General features: G+C 40.0%; 1 protein-coding gene across 2 annotated transcripts; it reads left to right on the top strand.

Annotated features, from left to right (window-relative positions):
• The first annotated feature begins 14,317 nt into the window (after nt 1-14,317).
• metap1d (methionyl aminopeptidase type 1D (mitochondrial)) lies at nt 14,318-20,015 on the top strand. 2 transcript variants are annotated; one of them, XM_029453796.1, is made up of 10 exons: nt 14,318-14,334; nt 16,386-16,604; nt 16,773-16,922; nt 17,005-17,153; nt 17,692-17,734; nt 17,833-17,996; nt 18,731-18,828; nt 19,100-19,147; nt 19,235-19,313; nt 19,756-20,015. In XM_029453796.1, exons 2-10 carry the CDS (start codon nt 16,419-16,421, stop codon nt 19,859-19,861), a joined length of 1,023 nt encoding a protein of 340 aa, XP_029309656.1. In that variant the 5' UTR covers nt 14,318-14,334; nt 16,386-16,418; the 3' UTR covers nt 19,862-20,015. The 2 variants fall into 2 exon arrangements, with proteins under 2 accessions (XP_029309656.1, XP_029309654.1); XM_029453794.1 differs by lacking the exon at nt 14,318-14,334 and adding an exon at nt 15,374-15,510 and having other exon boundaries at nt 16,444-16,604.
• Nucleotides 20,016-21,175: the final 1,160 nt, after the last annotated feature.

Here is a 21,175-nt window from a genome sequence, read left to right on the forward strand (position 1 = left end):
AAAGTTTTCATGGGAAAAAAAACCTTCCCTTGTTTTTCTGAATTAACAAGATACATCAAAATCCCAATAGAAGCTCTCATTCATTTGTCAGCTCATTTGCATGGAAGCAAATATGTGCTGGTTAGATTAATCCAGTTTTATTCAAGTAAATGAAAGCTTGTGTTGGGATATTCTTCAGACAAACAAGAGCAGAATTAATTTTTCTCATGAAAATGCATTACGCTTTGATACTGTGTCCTAATTTGACACCAAAACATCCCTCATACAAATGTCCACCACTTTGGTCCAGACTGAAATACGCTAACATGCTAAACGTACAGTAGCTAGCTTGTCTGCAGTCTTGTTACCCTCAGAGTTTAAAGGGACATAAACAGTCGCTTTTTGTGCTCACAAAGACAAGGTGTGATTCTATGTAGGTATGTATGTAGGTATGTCCCTTTTCCACGGTGATAACTCACTCAACATCACCCTGTAGCTACATGTCCTGGCACAGTGCATGTTTGATTCCAACTAACAAACTCAGCTGTTTATTGGCCTTCAGGTGCTTTGACTAACTCCTTACAGAGAGGGTTACTCAGTCTAATACAGTACATGCCATATGTGCCTGTGTGTGTCAGAGAGATCTGCCTCCACAAGTCCAAAAATGATACATCCTTTGTTCATGTCACAATTTTACAGGTCACCCAGGAAACCAGGAATTCCTGTGGAGCTCCTCAGTGAGATCTCAGGTAAGTGTGACATATAACAGTCTTTCTCACACACATACAGGGATGTAGGTATGCACATCTGGAATGTGGGAACGTGGGAGAAACATAATAACACATTAATCTACTCATCCAGTAGTTACAGAACAAGTTAGCACAGTAGACGGTAAATATGTTAACATACACACAGAGAGAGATGTCCACACACACACACACACGGGGGAATGAATGAGGAATGCAGATGGCAGATATGAACATCACATGTGACTGTATCTTTAGCATCTGGAGTGCAGAAATCTGTGTGTTGGGGGATACTGTAAAAACAAAAAGTTGTTGGCTGAGCAGCAGAATGAATGAAGAACGCTGTATTTATTTTGAGAAAGTATTAGTAATATCTGTAATATCACGTCACAGGATTCTGAAGATTAAAGAATAGTATTTTGGGCTCATCCAAATTGTTATGCACCTAAATCTGATTATATTAATATTGTAAGAATGAATAGTGAAAAGGAAAGTTTTCCATAGCTCATGGCCTAACTTTTCACCAAACTTCACTGGAATAACTGGAACAAAAAAATAACCTCCTTTTGCAGAGGTACTGATATTATACAAGGTTTCAACCACAAGCAATAGAAGCATATCACATGTTTAAATAGAGGATGTGTTATTTCAAGATTGAATACTGAAGAACAGGCGAGAGAGAGTAGGAATGAGTCCCAACATGCAAGGAAAAAATGAGGCAGGAGAGACCACAATTCAACACCTCGCCCCGCCACTCCCTGCTCCTCCCTAAATCTTACCCTCTTACCCACCCGTACTCCCCTTAATATCCACCTTCGGCTGTTTGCCTTCACTTTCTCTCCTTTTTTCTTGACAAACCTCATATCCTTTCAGATGTTTATGTTTCAAATGTAATGAATCATATGGGGGTGGGAGGCCATTAAGAATGGTTTACATGACTCCTGTCCTGATTCACAGGAAGCTTACACTCCTTCAGCCACACACACACACACACACACACACTCACACACACACACACACACACACACACGGGGAGTACATTATTGCTTCAACGACTAACCCAAGACACAATAAAGATTGTGCGCTTCAGTTAAATATTTTGGAGATCTATCTTCAAGGTTTTGAATTCACATTTTTTGTTGTCCCTTAAGTTCAATCAAAGTTAAATAAATGTACTATTAATCCTGATCATCATCATATGTCTTCCGGCAAATACAATTATAATTTGTGAATCATTTCCTGGCTGGACATGACCAGACTCCTGATTAGCTGATCCACCTTTATTTGTCTAATCCTTCCTGCACACATACACACACACACACACACACACACACACACCACATTGGCAGGAAGTGAAATCACACCCAGTAGGCTGGAATCAATGTGTTCTTTCCTCTGAAGCAACTTCACTTCACCATCAAATTCACATTTCAAATTCACATTACAAAGCTTTGTGGAGAAATGAACTCTTTGAGGACTAGCAGAGGAAGCTTTTTATCACTTACTGCACACTGTAATCTAATTTCTATGGCAATTAACAGACCTGTAATTTCAGCTCTAATCATAGTAAGAAATATCAGATAATGTGCTCGACTATTACTGTAAAAAGCTTAGGCACAAAGGTGGTGGAAGGGAAGAGAGAAAAAACCTTGTGAGATATTTTATCAACAGTGTTATTTTCTTTAGTAAATCCACCTGTGGACAATCTAGAGCAGTGGTCTTCACTATTTTTTACGTGAGAGCCACATTGATAGGACAAAGTCAATAGGAGAGCCACTTTTACCGTGAAGTATGAAAAGCTACATCCAGTCATAAAAAGCACGTCTGCTTATTAATCTGTCATCCCACCCAGAACATACAATATGCAATGCAGCCAACCAATGCATTCATTAAAAGCAGGATTATCTTAATACTGGGATGATGTTGTCAAACTCTGCAAACAATATTTCTGCTGAAGCCAAAAAGCTGTGTTTCACAATGTTTGAGTCTGAGAAGGGTTTTTTTTGCCCGAGCCATTTTACGTCTGTAGAAACACGTGCTAACTAGCATGTAATGGTGAAACGGGTCGACCGGAGCCAAGCTAACGCGAGTATGAAGTGCCAGGTTGGTCGTAGTATCCTCCAATTTAAATGTTCAAATTTAGGGATATAAATTATTTTTTTAGCAAATGTACATATTCATAAGCATGCTTATGTTAACATAGTTTTAATGACCTTAAGTTTATTATTTTCTATACTAGCCCACCATGTATCTACCCGTCCAAGAGTACATTCGCCATTGTAGCGCTGATAGACCGCCAAAACTGGCAACTCCACAGTGAGTCAGTGTCGGCCAAGCAAGTTTAAATATCTTGTTTCTAGTCTATATTTGCATCTTTTATCAATTATTATTATTATCAATTATTTGTATTATTTGTAGGCTAATAGAGCAGACAATTTCAGTGTTTTAATGGGTTATATGTAATAGCCCTGCTTGTTTTTATGAAATATCTGTATTGACTCCATAATCATATCTATCACCTCTTTATTTAGCCCACTGCCACGCGAGCCACCAATTAAAGCTTGGCGAGCCACAGGAGGCTTGCGAGCCACACAATGAGTAACACTGATCTAGATAGTAGAGAGGAACTGGACAACTAGAACAAAACATATATTTTATGCTGCAAGTGGAATGTACAACCCCCAAGCAGCATTTCTATCCTCTAGTTTCTATATATTTTATTCTTCAGCATGTAAGCAAGTTAAGAACTGAATCAATCTGTCATGCTTAGAAAACTACATTGGGTGACATCATGAAAAACCCTTCTCATGTTGGTCAGTTGATAATAAAGTTGGCCTCAAATCTGGTGATTATGTTTTGACACTTCATTTTTGCTTTCTCCTTAAGGTTATGGGCCACAAACAACTTTGAGATGGTCAGATGTGGGGTGTTGTGCTGCTGCCCATCAGGAGTGACATGAAGGAGGATGTGAAGCCTGTGCTTGCTACAACCTGCTCAGTACAAGTTATTACAGTATGTGCTGCCATCTACTGGCTATACTTGATGACAGTATGTCAATTACCAAGAGACACATTTCCTCTGACCTAATTGACTCAGTATCTAATACGCAGTTTGTATTGAATGGTTCAGAAGGTGCACAAAACATCTTGACCACATGAACATAGTTCCCACTGAACTCGTGTTAAGGGCCATAGCTACTACTGAGGTCACTGAGGTCTCTGTTCTCTAATGTTTCTGGGGATTTGGGGGGTTTAATGACAGACTGTGAGAATCATGTTCTTTGATTTCTCCAGTGCCTTCAACACCATTCAACCCAGGCTGCTGGGGGACAAGCTGGAGCGCTCAGGAGTGGATCAGCACCTCACCAGCTGGATTCTGGACTACCTCACCAACCGTCCGCAGTACGTGAGGACCCGGGAGTGTCACTCGGACACGATTATCTGCAGCACGGGGGGCCCCCAAGGAAGGGTTCTATCGCCGTTTCTCTTCACCCTCTACACTGCAGACTTCACCCACAACACAGCAAGTGTCACCTGCAGAAGTTCTGACGACTCTGCTATTGTCGGCCTCATCTCTGATGGGGATGACGAGGAGTACAGAGAGCTGACACGGGACTTTGCCCTCTGGTGTCAGAGGAACCACCTCCTGCTCAACGCAGGGAAGACCAGGGAGCTGGTGGTGGACTTCAGGAGGCGGCATCATTCTCCCCCAACACCAGTGAACGTCCTGGGAACGGACATTGAGATTGTAAAATCTTACAAGTACCTGGGTGTTCACCTGAACAATAAACTGGACTGGTCAGATAACTCTGCTGCTCTGTTCAAGAAGGGACAGAGCAGCTTTATCTGCTGAGGAGAGAGTGCAGGGGGCTTCTTAAGACCTTCTTAAGACCTTCTTTGACTCTGTGGTGGTATCAGCCATATTTTAAGGAGTGGTCTGCTGGGGCAGCAGCATCTCGGCCGCTGACAGGAAGAGACTGAACAGACTGGTTAAGAAGGCCAGCTCTGTCCTGGGGAGGCCTCTGGACACTGTGGAGGTGGTGGGAGACAGGAGAATGACGGTCAAGCTGCCCTCTCTATTGGACAACATGTCCCAACCCCTCCAGGACACTTTGTCCGCACTGTGCAGCTCCTTCAGCGACAGGCTGCTTCACCCGCGGTGTCTCACAGAGAGATACTGTAGGTCCTTTCTCCCTGCAGCGGTCAGATTGTGCAATCACCACGGCCCCTGGTAGACCACCACACCAAACAGACTATTCCACCACTGTTGTGCAATTATTACTGCTATGTTCAATATTCATCTTTATAAACTGCTCCATGTGCAATATTCATCTTTATAAACTACTCAACCGCTTGTAGTTATATTATTTTTATTGAATTATCGTGTGCTCTGCACTTTACCTCATAAGTTATTTTGTTCTTTTGCTCATATGTTCTTAGCTGTAACAATGTACATTTCCCCGTGGTGGGACTAATAAAGGATTTCTGATTTCTGATTCTGATGAAAATACTTAAGTACACGCATCTTATCAAAATCAAAATCAAAAGTGTGCTCATAGTATTTTCTTGAATAATAGTTACATTCCACCACTGTGCCTATTGGGACCTCTTCTTTTTAACTCACCTTTATTCCACAATCCCTGCTGAATTTGTTCCAACATTCAGTAGATCTAACTAGTATTAGATAAAGAAAACAATTCTTAACACAAAAGTAAAGAAAAGCTATCTCATGTTGAGGTGTCTATATGAGATGTCAACAGTGTTTGTTGTCACTGATAAGGCAGTGACCTAAAACCCCTACAGAGAGGGAGGGGAGGAGTGGGAGTGGGAGTGGGAGGGGTTGAAGTTGGAGTCTAGAGACCTCCACCTTACTTAAAATACTGAAAGCTGTCCCCTGCATTACTTTCTACTGTACATTTACAGTATGATGAACAACTGCTTTGTGTATCATACCAGCAGAACATATAAAGCCATGTTAGTTTGTGCATGATTAATGCCCGTGGAATATTGAACAGTAGCGGTTTCGGGGGGGGGAGGGGCCAGTTCCCCCCTAACACAGAGCCTGGACCCACCTGTGGCCCCCCCTACGAACGAAGATTGTACAATAATAAAAAGTAGGCTATTGATTCTTTTTTTGTGACGATATGGCGCTGACGCAAAAGGCGGAACAAATGTGCCCCAACATTACTTTTACGCAAACCTTTAGAGTGTTACACCGCGTGAGGCTGGCTTGACACATGGCTGAAGCGCGAACGATTCCAACCTACCAATTACCTGACGAGAGGAAGAAGCAAGAACCACGAAGAATTAAAGGTGAAAAAAATATTTTATTTGTGTGATTGTTACAAGGTAAGACTTCAGGTCAAGAAACGTTGTTGTTGACTTAAGTTATTCACTTAATAGCAGCCAGCCATGACGTTAACGTTAGCCTGAGTTGATGGCTTGCTAGCTAGCTAGCTAGCTAGCTAGCTATATATATATTATTAGTAAGGATGAGTGTTAGTAATTTATTCCTCGAGTAGTACTCGTTTCAAATGAACTCCATTGGTGAACAAGGGTACAACAAGGTTTTACTTTTTTTAATGTAGGCTACGTTTTTAAGGTAGGTAGCCCCACCCTTCGCAAAACGTAGCCAAAAGTAGACAGTACAAACTGAAACGTGCACATAAATTAGATCAATAGCATAAGCGTTTAGTTTATTTAATAAAAGAGCACCTGTGAATGTGAAAAGTGAGTTGTGAATAAAAAAAAATATTATTTCTTTTGAAATTCGAGAAAAAATAAAGAAAACACCTTGCACTTCAGGCAGGCCGCTGGGCTCCGTTGGCAGGGCGCTGTGCCCTACCAAGACAATGGTAGGGGAAACACTGGGTGTAAAGCAGGGCTATTCAACTTCATTAGCAAGTGGACCGAATAGATCGTGTGCATGTGACGTCACGCTTACGTCCCAACCCGTAAATCAGCCATGTTGGATGTAAACGGCGCCAGTTCGCGTGGGAGTTGCTGCAACGCTTCGTAATTTTCTTTGTATTTAAACGTCTAAGATTGAAAGAAAATGCCAATCGTGTGCGCAGTGTATAATTGTGGTAATAAAGCTACTCGTGACCCAGAGAAACAGTTCTTTAGATTTCCTACAATCATCAAAAACAACGATCCACAAAAGAGGGATGAATTACTGTCTACCGAACGCCGTCAGCTGGTTTAGCAACATAACTCGTGAGGATTTAACAGAAGAAAAAGCACAATTCACCCATGTGTGTGTGTGTGGCGTCCACTTTATATCTGGTAAGAGCTCATGCTAAAGCTATGTTTTCAATGTTTACGTTAAACATTTGTGCTTATTATATACCCGAACACTGTAAGACCTTACTTCTCCACATCGCTGACTGGTAAATAAGGCACTTTCTTTACATGTGATTGCAGCCATTTGCTCTTTTCTTCTGTGCATGTTTTTGTTTGGCTTATTCTTGAGACTACTTCACTTGTGAAAAGCAAAGCACCAATGTGAGAACATGCTTCGCTTACTCCAGCCATACAATCACAGTGTGCGAGGATAACATCGCCGCTCTCCTCACTCACAAACCACGGCTTGAGCGGTGTATCTCGAGCTCTTTGCGAGTGATTTACACGGGCATGGACGAGCACCCTGTCATCTTTCACTGGTTTGGTAAGAAGACTACCAACCGAGCCAGAAACAAAGAAATTATAAGCATCTAAGCTCTTGTATGCCTTCATTTGTGCGTTGGTTGCCCACGACGTTTGTAGCACAAGGTAGTTCACAATATGACTCCAAATCCTCAATATAATCCGACGGCTTTAGCGTGTATGAGTCACGGCCGCAAATTTGGACTTTTTCCTCTGAATCTTGCCTTTGCAGAGGACTTCAGAGTCACAATACTTTGAAGAAGTCGGAGTTGTATTGCTGTTGTTGTTCACTTTAGACGGCAATGTTGATTTGTATATCATCCAACATGGCGTCGCACGCATACGTCACACAGTTTTGTCACGTGTTTGCACACTATCTATAGGAAAATCACTGGGGGTTTGTGGTCCACACCATACTTTTTCAATGAATCACTACAAATAACTCTTACTTACAGGAGTGTTAATAGTTACTAATACATGAAATGAACTAGTCAGGTGCATCCCCTTTTTCTCGTTATTTGTATCACCTTAATTCATTACAGAAAGCAACCAGTCCATTCAAAACAGTAGGAAAGCTATGGCTACAAGGCTTCACACAAAAGTGCAAAATGTTGCATCTTGAAAACCAAGGACACATGAGTTGTTTTCCCAACAGCTCCATGTCCACTAATGTAGGAAAAAAAGATGAATATAATAAAACAGTATTCACCACATTAACAGTAAGTAGCCCTGTTTATAATATCCTCAACACTTCCAAGCATACATAAGGTGCTTTGAAAACAAGTCCATATCCATAAAATGAAATACTAAATGCAAATAGAACATAGTCACACACACAACCACACGACACCTACAGTCAGTCAGTCAGACGCAGCAGAGAAAAGGAGAAAAGAGAACTAAAAAAAAAAAAAAAAAAGCAGGCCTGCTATCGTGGTTCCGTGCAAAAGCGACCAAAAGCCACTTGACTCCGTTAAATGATGCTGACGGTCCCTGTACTTTCCTTCTCCGTGACTTGACTTGTAGTGCCGATTCCCGGTGTATTCTTTCATCACAGAAATACATTTGTTGCACGATACACACACCAGTTTTTTTACTTGTTGCGGCTGGCAAAGTAAATAAATATTTGTCAGATTTTCAGAATCCACTTTAGGTTTCTTTGGCTTAGAGACATCTTGAAGCGTGTTGTTAGCGTGCCGAGCTAAAGTAAGGAAGTGACTTTCTCTTTAGCCCGCCAACCTAGTGTGCAGCGTTAGCTTGATTGAGCCGATGGCAGGTGCGGACAGAGTGCATTTTTTCCAGACGCCGCTGCAGCTCGGAGTGGAATGGAAACACCTGCGTTTTCGCCGCATTTGGTGTGAATCAGGCTTTAGTTTTATTTATGCTATAGCCTATATGCCAGCCCGATTTGCAGGCAACCTCTTGCGGGCCAGAAAAAAGTTCAGAAGGGCCGCTAATTGAATTAGTGTTTGTAATTGATGCAGTGTCTGCTAAACAGGTCATAACAAAGCTTGTTTCTCAGTAGTCTCTTAACACTTTCTCTAGAAAAGCTGTTTATCATTATGTTTTGCGTTATCATGTTTTCTTTATTAGTTGATTGAAGCTGTGCTGAGGCAAGTCTGGTGGTGAAGAAGCACTACAGGAATACCAAACAATAGAAACATGTTTTTTTATATTGTTTAATTTGTGCCAAATAACTGCATGCCCATTGTGCAAATTTTGATTAGGAATTTAATATCTCCTCTCGGGCACATCCCTACTAAAGCTATAAGAGAGGAGTATGCTCTTGGGATAGTGACTCCGTTCCATAAAGGATCCATATACCAAGAAAGGCTATGTAGGCTATGACCAAAATCATTTTTTGTTTTATTTCAGGAACACTTCCATGATGCTGCAAGCAGCACGGGATACATTTCTTGGCATCTGAAAGCAATCCAACGAAAGATTTGTCGAGGATCTGAACCATCACCAAATAGCCCTATGGACACTTCCCCCAAATGTCCAACGAGCTGTAAATGTAGAAAGACAGCTGGATGGGGATGCTTGCCAAGAGGACATGTCTTTGCTCAACCATACCACAGACAATTCCCTGATTTTTCAGAAAATGAGAGAAACCTTTCAGCACCGTCAGAAGCTTGTTAATGACCCAAGCAGAGGTGTTGATATCCTCTCCACCTTTATTTCAAAAACATAACAAAATCACTTGCTAAAAAGCATCAGATGGCTATTGCTTATCACTGGGAAACCTTCACCCTCAAATAAAGAGTATGGTCCAATTAAGACTTATTCCCTCAGAGATGTGAAAGTGGTCAACAGTGAAATGCTTGAAATGATTTCGTCAAAAGATGTTTTCTCAACTAGTTGGGTTAAAGTTGATGGTGTGTAGAATATACATCTGGACTTGTTTGTCTTTTGTCAAATATGTGATATACTTTTGGTTGAAGGTAACACATTTTGTTTATTAACAAACAAGCTATTCACCGAGAATTCTTTTGATGACCATCATCGTGCATTTTGAGTGTTACAAAGTGAGGAAAGGTTCATAATAAAAATGTCTGAGCTTAAATTCCATAAGCCATTTGATATTCAAAGCTCATACAATGTTTCAGATGAAAGTTTGTACATTATACCATGAAAATGGCTTTGTTTGTTGGAATCAATGAATATATTATTTAATAACATATTAATAGTGTTACTTTAACTCTGTTTTGTGAGTTAAAGAAGGAACTCTGGCACAGTGTTTTAACTATTATGAAAGGGTTCATTTAACTCTGAAAAGTGTTGAAATCAACTCTGGGAGTTAATTCAACACTGGACTTTTTGCAAGGTCCAGGGTGTGGTTTAAACGGTGAGTTGGTTTATGTACATTCTGACTGAACCCAATTGAATCTAATGAGACAAACGCGTTATTAAGGCTGTTATCGATATCCAGATGAATATTAAAGTCGCCTACGATAATTACTTTATCTCTTTTAAGGACCTAAATTCTGAGAATTCAAAACAGTAACAAGTAAAATTGGCTTTATTGTTTTCCATGTTGGGTTTGAAAGCGTAAGAACAATGCTTTTAGGTTTAGGATTGATTAATAAGCTCGAGTCTGCAACTCCACCTCCTCGGCCTGTGCCTCGAGGAACGTGAGTATTATTATGGCGAGGCGGAGTGGAATAAATCTTATCTGATATTAAATAATTTACTAGTCCAGCTTTAGATGACAAAGATCTGATGTTTAAGAGCCCACATTTAATTGTTCTACTTAGTTTCACTTTAGCAGCGGAGGTGTTCATTTTCATTAGGTTTTTTTGTATAACTCCCCCTCTGTTTAACATTGATTTGATTCATTTCAGTGGTCGTGGGCTTGTCAAACAAATAAGTTATTGGGCTTGTTAACACATCAACTTCTAACGTTAGTTAGAAAATGTTATCAACTTTAATTGACTGAATTTATTGAAAAATTGAGCTTATTAACATTAATACTGTGTAATATATGTTTTAACTCTCCAATAATGGGAACAGCGTTGCACTCAGTGGGAGCAGTGATGCTGCACTTTGGACTGAAGGATGCTGCAGGTCAGGAGTAAGGTTGGTGGTTGAGATACGAAGGACATCACAGAGATGCTGTCGCTCATTTTGGTTCTCAACCTGCTTTTGTTCAGAGTTAACAGAAAATGTTTGCTCAGATGTTGAGCCGAACACACTCATCATTCTGTGTGTGTGGCGTCTCATCAGAGGAAACTTTTCCAAGCTCCGGTAGAAGTCGGGGAGGGAGAGAAGCTGATGTTGATTCTTCAGGGAATTATTGTATATAATCATTATATATAAGTTCTAGTTGCAGACTCTTAAACTCATTCTGCATTCATCAGGAACAGCTCGATTTATTTCTCAATGATAGAACAATCTTGGAAGCGCTGACTGAATGCATGTCATGAGACGTGATCACAGACACATATTTGCCCTTGTTATCAGAAAGCTTGGCCTTTGGAAAAGCACATTTGATTTCGGACAGCGTGGGTAATTGTGTCTCAAAGAGACGGAGCTTCACGCAGAATGCTTTCATGTGCGCAGTAGGCTCTTGTTCAGTGTTGAGATGACCAGTAAGATCAACTAAAATGCAGGTCTGCCCAACATGGAGGCTCACTCAGCTCATGAAGAGGTCGCTCCTTCTCTTTAAAAAACAGATCGATTTCTGATCTCAGGGAATAAACCCGCTGCAGCACGGAGCCATGACTCAGCCAGCTCACATCAGAAAGGTGGAGTGCGTCCCCGTATTCAGCATCGACATCAGACAGGAAAGCTTGACATTCTCTGTGGTAAAGTCCTCGTGCTCGAATTATGTTGTGCCCTTTAGACTCCTAAGACCAAGCAGCTCTTCCGTAACGCAAAAGTTATCGTCAACTCCCCGCAAAAACAAATGAACAGCTGTGCGGCGTCTGTCGCATCTGTGCTCTCATCACATGCAATCAGTACAAATCTAAAGCACAAGCTTTATCTGACACTTGATGTTTTAAGTTAGCTGACAAGTCAAAACTGTGTTTCTGTGCTAGAACAAAGACGTACAATACATTCAAGCACAAGTTTCTATCTGGGCCATATTTCCAGTGGCGGTTCTGGGGGGGGGGGGGGGGCATGAGGGGCCAGGTCAAGAAATGTTGTTGTTAATGTTAGCCTGAGTTGATGGCTTGCTAGCTAGCTAGCTATAGGTAGTGTGCAAACACGTGACAAAACTGTGTGAGGTATGCGTGCGACTCCATGTTGGTTGGATAACAAATCAACAATGGCGTCTAAAGTGAACAACAACAGCAATACAACTCCGACTTCTTCAAAGTATTTTGACTCTCTGGAGTCCTCTGCAAAGGCAAGATTCAGAGAAAAAGTCCGCATTTGTGGCCTTGACCCGTCGTGGGCAACCAACGCACAAATGAAGGCATACAAGAGCTTAGATGCTTATAATTTCTTTGTTTCTGGCTGGGTTGGTAGTCTTCTTACCAAACCAGTGAAAGATGACAGAGTGCTCGTCCATGCCCGTGTAAATCACTCGCAAAGAGCTCAAGATACACCGCTCAAGCCGTGGTTTGTGAGTGAGGTAAGGTCTTACAGTGTTCGGGTATATAATAAGCACAAATGTTTAACGTAAACATTGAAAACATAGCTTTAGCATGAGCTCTTACCAGATATAAAGTGGACGCCACACACACGGGTGAATTGTGCTTTTTCTTCTGTTAAATCCTCACGAGTTATGTTGCTAAACCACAGCTGACGGCGTTCGGTAGACAGTAATTCATCCCTCTTTTGTGGATCGTTGATTTTGATGATTTTAGGAAATCTAAAGAACCGTTTCTCTGGGTCATTACAACAATTATACACTGCACACACGATTGGCATTTTCTTTCAATCTTAGACGTTTAAATACAAATAAAATTATGAAGCGTTGCAGCAACTCACACGTGAACGGGCGCAGTCTTGGTTGTGTATACAACCAACATGGCTGACTTACGGGTTGGGACGTAAGCGTGACGTCACATGCACACGATCTATATAGATCGTGTGCATGTGACGTCACGCTTATTTCCCAACCCTGGAAGTCAGCCATGTTGGTTGGAATAACGCTACTCGTGACCCAGAGAAACGGTTCTTTAGATTTCCTAAAATCATCAAAAACAACGATCCACAAAAGAGAGATGAATTACTGTCTACCGAACGCCGTATACGTTGCACGCATACGTCACACAGTTTTGTCACGTGTTTGCACACTACCTATATTATTAGTAAGGATGAGTGTTAGTCATTTATTCCTCGAGTAGTACTCGTTTCAAATGAACTCCATTGGTGAACAAGGGTACTCAGGTTTTAGTTTTTTTGATGTAGGCTACGTTTGTATTTAATTTTATTTACCGTTACCTTTACATGTCAAGTAAATTGTGACCCGCCTTACTTTTTTGGTGAAAAAGTGTTTTGAATAAATTGTTAATATCATATGGTAACTGTGACTGTTCAACTGTATGCCTTGATTGAGAATAAGCATTAAGCGTTTGTTAGGCAATATTGCTGTGCATCCTTATTCCTGCAGACAGATTTGTTGCGTTCTAAAAATAGATTTAGAAGGAATTAATGCGAGCCCTCAACCTTGGAATTAACTACTTGTGCCCATCCCTAATAACTAGTTTCCATCGGTTTTGCTAGATGTAGTTGTAACATTTTAGTTTTTAAATAAGTGCAAAGGCTACACCAATACAAATCGATATAACGTTATTTATATTTTGGGTTCCTTAAGTGTTATGTGTTCCTCTCCATTATTTGTTGTCCATAGTTCAACATGAAGAGAAGAAATAACATTATGTCCTATTTCTGCCCCCAAAAGAAAAACAAAAATGATGAGGCAGACAATGAGACAGAGCCAGATGATCCAGGTGTTGAAAAAGCTGAAGAGAAACGTCCAGAAGTTGAGAGCGCTACAGAAAGAGAGCCAGAGGATTTGATCTTTGAAGAGATTGGTTTCCAAAGTGAGGGCACAGAGCAGGGAAGAAAGACAGATGAAGATCCAGAGAGTGAGGCTGAGGGTGACATACAAGCAGAGTGTGAGACGCAGACAGAGGATCCATGTGCATCTACAAGCATTGGACCATCAGGTTTGTGAGGTTGAACAAAAATTTGGCTGTGTAATTATACTTTATATGGTATGTCCTTGTAGAAGTGTGTAGTAATAATACACATAATGTCAGAGTTCTATTGTGAGGGTGTTCTAAAATGTTATTTCAGTTGTGATGTCCGTGTTCTAGACTTTGGGGGTATGTATGGACAGACGCCTACAGACAGACACCTGACATTCCCTCTTTTATGTAAGATATATATTTTGGTTTGTCTTTCTCCACAGATATCAGCAAATGTAAAGAAGACCCACCGATGCAGCCAAATCTGAAACTGTTTCCACGGACCTTGATGGGGGACAGAAGAAGGAGTTTCAAGGCAGCCTGGTACAGCCGAATGTCTTTCTTGCACCAATTTGGTTTTCCTTAGTTTCCATTTCAGCCTATTTCCAATTTGTTCATCCTGGTTTGTATATTTAAATATCATAAAAATGTTAGATTGTTGTCTATTTCATGTGTGAATTGCCAGGAATGCAGAAAAATAAAATTAACCTTAAAACTGAAATCCACTGATCACAAACGAGAAATGGGGCAGATCAGATATAAGGTAAAACTTTGTCTCTTGGCTAGTCTTCTCTTTTTATGCATATGATTAATCATGTGATTAATTGAGAGCTGCTCTTAAAGTAAACTTTTACACTTTTGTTATTACGACACAAGTGTGTGTTGTAATAATGTCTAAGCAGTATTTGAATTTGAGCATTACTAGATTAAGCTGGTAGGGGCCACTAGGGCAAAGTTATCTTTGTATATGTTATGTTTGTGCTATTTTGATAAACAAAAAGAACTGTGAATATGCATCATGTAAATCTTTATTGTCATTGTAGACATACAACCAAATTACGTTTGGTCATTTTCCGTGAACAGCAGCAAAAGATCAAGATGAAAACAAGACAATAAGATCAAAACAAGCAGGACAAAAACAAGATATAGAAATTAAAATTAAAATACTAAAAAGGTATTGCATCGCAAGTTAGATCTTTGCACATGTAGAAAAGGCAATAATGCAGAATCTACCTGAAGGCCAATTATCATTTGGTTTGTACATTGTTTTTCTTTAGTTGTGGTTGCAATTACCTAGGCATTTAGAGTCACATGTAATTTTGCCCCTAAAACAAACATATGAAAATCATCACAGAATTTACCGTCAAACAACATAAACAAGGAAAAAAGAAAACGACATCTTAAAAGGCACAACACAGTGAAAATAATATATATATATATATATATATATATATATATATATATATATATTACATATTCAAAATCAATTGAAAGAAGAGAGGACTGTGGGGAAATAAATACGAACATAAAGAGAAAAATGAAATGAAAGAAAAAAGGACACGTACAGTTCTTCATATGGCTAGGAGAGTGCAAGAGAAATCAGATTGTGAATTTAAACTTTTAAGGTAGTCATTCATCACGTGACTTTCAAACCACGTGACCACAAATAGATAAGCATGGCGGCGCACTGTTGTGCAGGACTTGCAACAAGATCAGCAGGTACTGAGCTATTCTTTATAGACAGCTAGTATTAGCGGCTGCTCGGACCACACGTGTGTGCGCTTTACATAAAGACAAACTACTTATTTAACAAACACATTAAAACATGACAGCAGCTGATATGTTGCCAACTATTAGCTTGCTAGGTATAGCTAACTTATTGTAACGTCAAGGTAACCTGTGTATCCCGGCTGTGTGAGTAAAGGGATCCGTTGCAGAATATTAGAACACCTCTGAATATATGATGCAGTCCAGTACACGGCACCACCAACTATGACCTGAGTGCTAAAATATAAAAGCTTAATCAAACATAGTTGTTTTGGATTGCATTACATTGTACAGGCGTACCTAATAAAGTGGCCACTAAGTGTATATTGCATATGATTTTACTACCTACCCCTGTGAACTGGCTATTTACTGTGCACATCGTAGCTTCATAATTTGCCCAGATATCAACCAGCTCCTATGCTGGAATAATAACCACTGGCCCAAGGTTTTTTTTAATTTATAAAGGTCATAATTATAGATATTAGGTGTGTACAAGGTCTTACTCATTAACATAAAGAGCAAAACTGTTTAAAAAAAACAACCTTTGTTATGTGTGCACGTTTGTTGTGTGGCACCGTTAGATAGATACTATTTCATGAACTGCTCAATATTATCTTCAGTTTCAGAAAACACTACCGACAATGTAAACATGTACAATTACACAAAGCTCTAGGTCCAAGACATCCCATGTGGTTACATATCTGAGGTTCAGCTATGGCTGAACACACATTGATATTGTTGCTCAATTGACTTAAAAAAGCACTATTGAAGGGAAATCTTAGACAGCCTCATCATAAGATTGCCTGTCTACCATTTATTTTTTGCAGAAAGGCTTTGTGAAAGAGAACACTTCCTTCTTCATGGCTGTGCTTTCCTTTTCTCCAGGCCTGGGTGGTTTGCTGCGGAGAGTTAGTTTCTTAAGAAGCTGTGGTCCCCCCACAGCCCTACTGTGTCAGCAAAATCGGCACCTCTTCTGGAAGAAGTGGAAAAGTTCTCAAAATGTAGTTCGCCCAGCTACTGTTCGGCCTGCCTATGCAGTACCCAAGGTACAGCACCTCGTGTTTTTCTAGCCCTGCTCAGGCAAGTCCGCTCAAATTCTATATTGTAGTTTGGTCTGGTATCTCTAAATAAATACTCTGTTTTTATATGAAGCCTTGGGACAACAATATGACCCACCCTTTGTACTCTGTCTTTTCTCTCCTCCCTGACTGTAGCACATTGTGCAGCCTGACTATGTAGGCACTAGACTAGTCCCAGAATGGCCGGACTACCTTGAGATCAAAGACCAAGAGCAGATCGAAGGCCTCGCCAGAGCATGTCAGCTAGCCAGGCATGTACTGCTACTAGCTGGACGCAGCCTGAGGGTAAGCACCTAATCACTACAAGTAAGGTTTGTGTTTCTATGACTTCAAAAACCACATAACATTATTGACCTGTGACTTCCAGGTAGGTATGACAACAGATGAAATAGACTTCATTGTACACGAGGAGACAATCAAGCACAACGCCTACCCATCCCCTCTCCAATACGGGGGTTTCCCCAAGTCAGTCTGTACGTCGGTGAACAACGTGGTCTGCCATGGCATACCTGACGGGTAAATGGACATTGACTCACAACATTTAGACGAGGGTTGTCCAAACTTTTTATGCCAGGGGCCACCTGGGGAATTGAGCGTTTCATTGTAATTAGTGAGTTTAAGTGCTGTACACAACAGGAACTGCATTTTATTAAAGTCTGCGGGCAAATTATAATACATTTTAAAAAATGATTCACATATAAATGAGATGTGCTAATGTCACCGCTTATTTAGATAAGGGTAAAACCCACTTAACCACAAATAGTAAATGAATGTTGGGAACTTAAATCTTTAAATGTTGGACTTTTATAGACATTTTGAATGATGGACATTAAGTTTGGAAAGAGTTTCATATCGTCCAAAAGGACTCTGTATCACTTTGGAACATAATTCATTATTAGATAAATATAATAAATACAAAATATTACTGTATATTTTAAAGGTGTGGTGGAGCCCAGTATTTACTGTATTATAATGCACAAGTTGTACAGTAGTGAAAATGCAAGAGATTCTCAGTGTGTGCACCAATAATCTTTTATATGCTTGTGTCATGCAGTCGGCTACTTCAAGACGGAGATATCATCAACGTTGATGTCACTGTGAGTTGATGCCTTAATTAACAGACACACAAACAAACTAAAAGCACATTACTGCAAACGTTACAAGATCATCACTGACTACTGTCTATTACTGATAGGTGTATTTGGATGGTTACCATGGTGACACCTCAGAAACCTTCCTGATAGGCCAGGTGGATGAGGTTGGGCAGCGATTGGTGGAAACTGCCAGGCGCTGCCGAGATGAGGCCATCGCTGCCTGCAAGCCGGGTGCTCAGTTCTGTGTTATAGGAAACACTATCAGGTACACATAATGTATACACATGTGAAATACAGACCATATAATCACATCAGGGTTATTATCATAAACTAAAACTGAATAAATAACTAAAAGAAGCAGTGGAAAATATTGTTGTAAACTGAAACTAAATAAAAACAATATCCTTTCAGAAAAAAAACTATTTAATTGAAACGATATTGTTTGTTTAAGAAAACTAATAACAATTTTGATTAAAATTAACATAAATTAATTTCAGTTTTACTTTTTAGCTTTTCATATTTTATTACTGACTCATGACTTTCTTCAGAAATTAAACAAACTTGACATTCCAGGAGATGGCGCTATGCCGCAATTGCGTCCCAAATAACCCATCCCTGTTGTTTTAAACATGATTTAAATATTGTAGTAGATCAAATGCCATTTAACCAAGCCAGATGTGATGTTAACAAATGGCACACTTCTGAGCGTGGCACTGAACATTATGGCCATTCCTACTCAGTTCTCTAACCATGTATATTGTGGCTACATACTTCTGAGACATTATACATCGCCTTAACAAAATAAAATAATAAAGCTAAATATATATTAAATAAAACTAAACCTTTCTGAAAAACTGAAACTAAACTAAATCCAGAAAACACACTCAGAAAACTAACTGAAACTAAAATAAAAACTAAGTGAAATTCAAAACTGTTATAACGTTGAATCAGATTCATTCTTTCTAAAATGCCAACTCGTGTTTTTTGTTAATCTCGCAGTGAAATCGCGCACACCAGTGGCTTCCAAGTGTGTCCTTATTTCATCGGACATGGAATAGGTTCCTACTTTCATTGCCATCCTGAAATCTGGCACCATGGTAAGTTTGAGTCTGTCTGTGTGTTTGTGTGCATGTATACTGTGTGTTTTTCAATCTTTTAATCTAGTATGCACTGGAGTATGTCTGGAGATAATGTATATGTCATACTGTAACCGTCTGTAAATCTTAGTCGACTCTGAGATACATAGCTTTGAGAGCCAGATGACTCAGAACAGACTCACACGACTTAGTAATATGGAAACCATGCCCATGTTGCCAAAAGGTTATTTTAGTTAATGAAGAGAATCCTCTTTCTCTTTTTCCCTTTCAGCTAATGACAATGACATGACCATGGATGAAGGGATGTCTTTCACAATAGGCAAGTTGCCCTTTTTTCAATGTTTGCGTGCACATTAAGATGCCACTGTTTATGAGCGTGGGGCTAATATTATCTGTTCATCTGTAGAGCCCATACTGATGGAGGGGTCTGCAGAGTTCAGAATCCTGAGGGATAAGTGGACCGCAGTGTCTGCAGATGATAAAAGGTACGTGTTGGACAATCACAAATATCTTGCCTGTGTGTTTATTAGCCAAACACTTTCTCCTGACTAAATAGTTGACAATATCTATTTATTTCTCGCAAGTAATATTATTATCTCGATATTCAACAACGTTTTCACATATCGCATTTTTTCCTCTTATCATGCAGCCCTACATAAAACCTCAAATAGTTGATTTTATATTACTGTTTATGTGCAGATTTGAACCAAATGAGCTACAACATAGATGTATCTACGCTTTAGTTTTGGGGTGAGCCAGGATAGCTGTTTCCCCCTGCTTCCAGTCTTTATGCTAAAATGAGCCTGTCGCCTCTAATCTCCAGAGTAGCCTATAAGCAAAAGTGAATTAGCATAAATACCAAAATGTTGTACTATTCCTCTAAAATCTAACAAATGTATTTTGTGTTCTTGTTTGATATTCATGCAGGTCGGCTCAGTTTGAACACACAGTGGTCATCACATCTGACGGAGTGGATATTCTCACTAAACTGCCAGAAGAGATCAATCTGGACGTGAATAAATCAAACTGCTGACTCCCACATCAGCTCAGAGAAATCTCTTTACCTCAAAAAGGATCTAAACTACCTGAGATAACAAAAACATGAACTTGAATGGTGACACATATTTAAAACGAGTGGGTTGTTTTTAACCTGTAAAGTGTATCAAAATAAATGTAAAATGTTTGCATTTTGCTTATAATCATTACTTGGGGATAACACATACAGTATCTGTATATACAGTTTGACTGAGGAGGTTTTTTCACCCTTCACTGGAGCATATACAGAAAGTGGCTGCTGGTGCATCTAAAGGGGAGCAACAGGAGTAGGGCCTTGGCCAGGATTTTAGAAATACTGAGGTAATTAGTCCAAATCCCCTCAGCACAACTCCATCCACTTAAGAAATAAGATCTAAACACTGTGAAATGTTCTCATTATTTCACCTTTTATGTATTAATTAAGTTGTTAGATTATATATTCTGTAACATTTATATCACTTCATCATTGTCTAAATGTTTCAAAGCCTACCAGATCCTTTTTATTTTCATTTTTTGCAAAACACATTTGAAAATGTTTGTCTAAAATAATATCTGAATCCAACAACCAATATTACGTAACTTTAGAATACAATCGTCTTTATCAGAATCAGAATCAGAAATCCTTTATTAGTGCCACAACGGGGAAATTTACCGTGTTACAGCAAAAGAACAAGAAAGTAAAGTACACAATAATTAAATAGAATAAAATAGAGTAACAGTAATATAATTACACAGTCATTGATAAAAGTTGTAAAAGTGAATATTGAACATAGCAGTAATAATTGCACAACAGTGGTGGAATAGTCTGTTTGGTGTGGTGGTGTACCAGGGGCCGTGGTGATGGTACAGTCTGACCGCTGCAGGGAGAAAGGACCTACAGGTATCTCTCTGTGAGACACCGCGGGTGAAGCAGCCAGTCGCTGAAGGAGCTGCACAGTGCGGACAAAGGAGTGCCTCCTGCACTCCAAAAGACCTCAGTCTCCTCAGCAGCTGCTCTGTCCCTTCTTGAACAGAGCAGCAGAGTTATCTGACCAGTCCAGATTATTGTTCAGGTGAACACCCAGGTACTTGTAAGATTTTACAATCTCAATGTCCATTCCCAGGACGTTCACTGGTGTTGGGGGAGAATGATGGCGCCTTCCTGAAGTCCACCACCAGCTCCCTGGTCTTCCCTGCGTTGAGCAGGAGGTGGTTCCTCTGACACCAGAGGGCAAAGTCCCTGTGTCAGCTCTCTGTACTCCTCGTCATCCCCATCAGAGATGAGGCCTGACAATAGCAGAGTCGTCAGAACTTCTGCAGGTGACACTTGCTG

This window comes from Cottoperca gobio, chromosome 17 (genome assembly GCF_900634415.1).
Source record: "Cottoperca gobio chromosome 17, fCotGob3.1, whole genome shotgun sequence".
In the NCBI taxonomy this organism is placed as follows: Eukaryota; Metazoa; Chordata; class Actinopteri; order Perciformes; family Bovichtidae; genus Cottoperca; species Cottoperca gobio.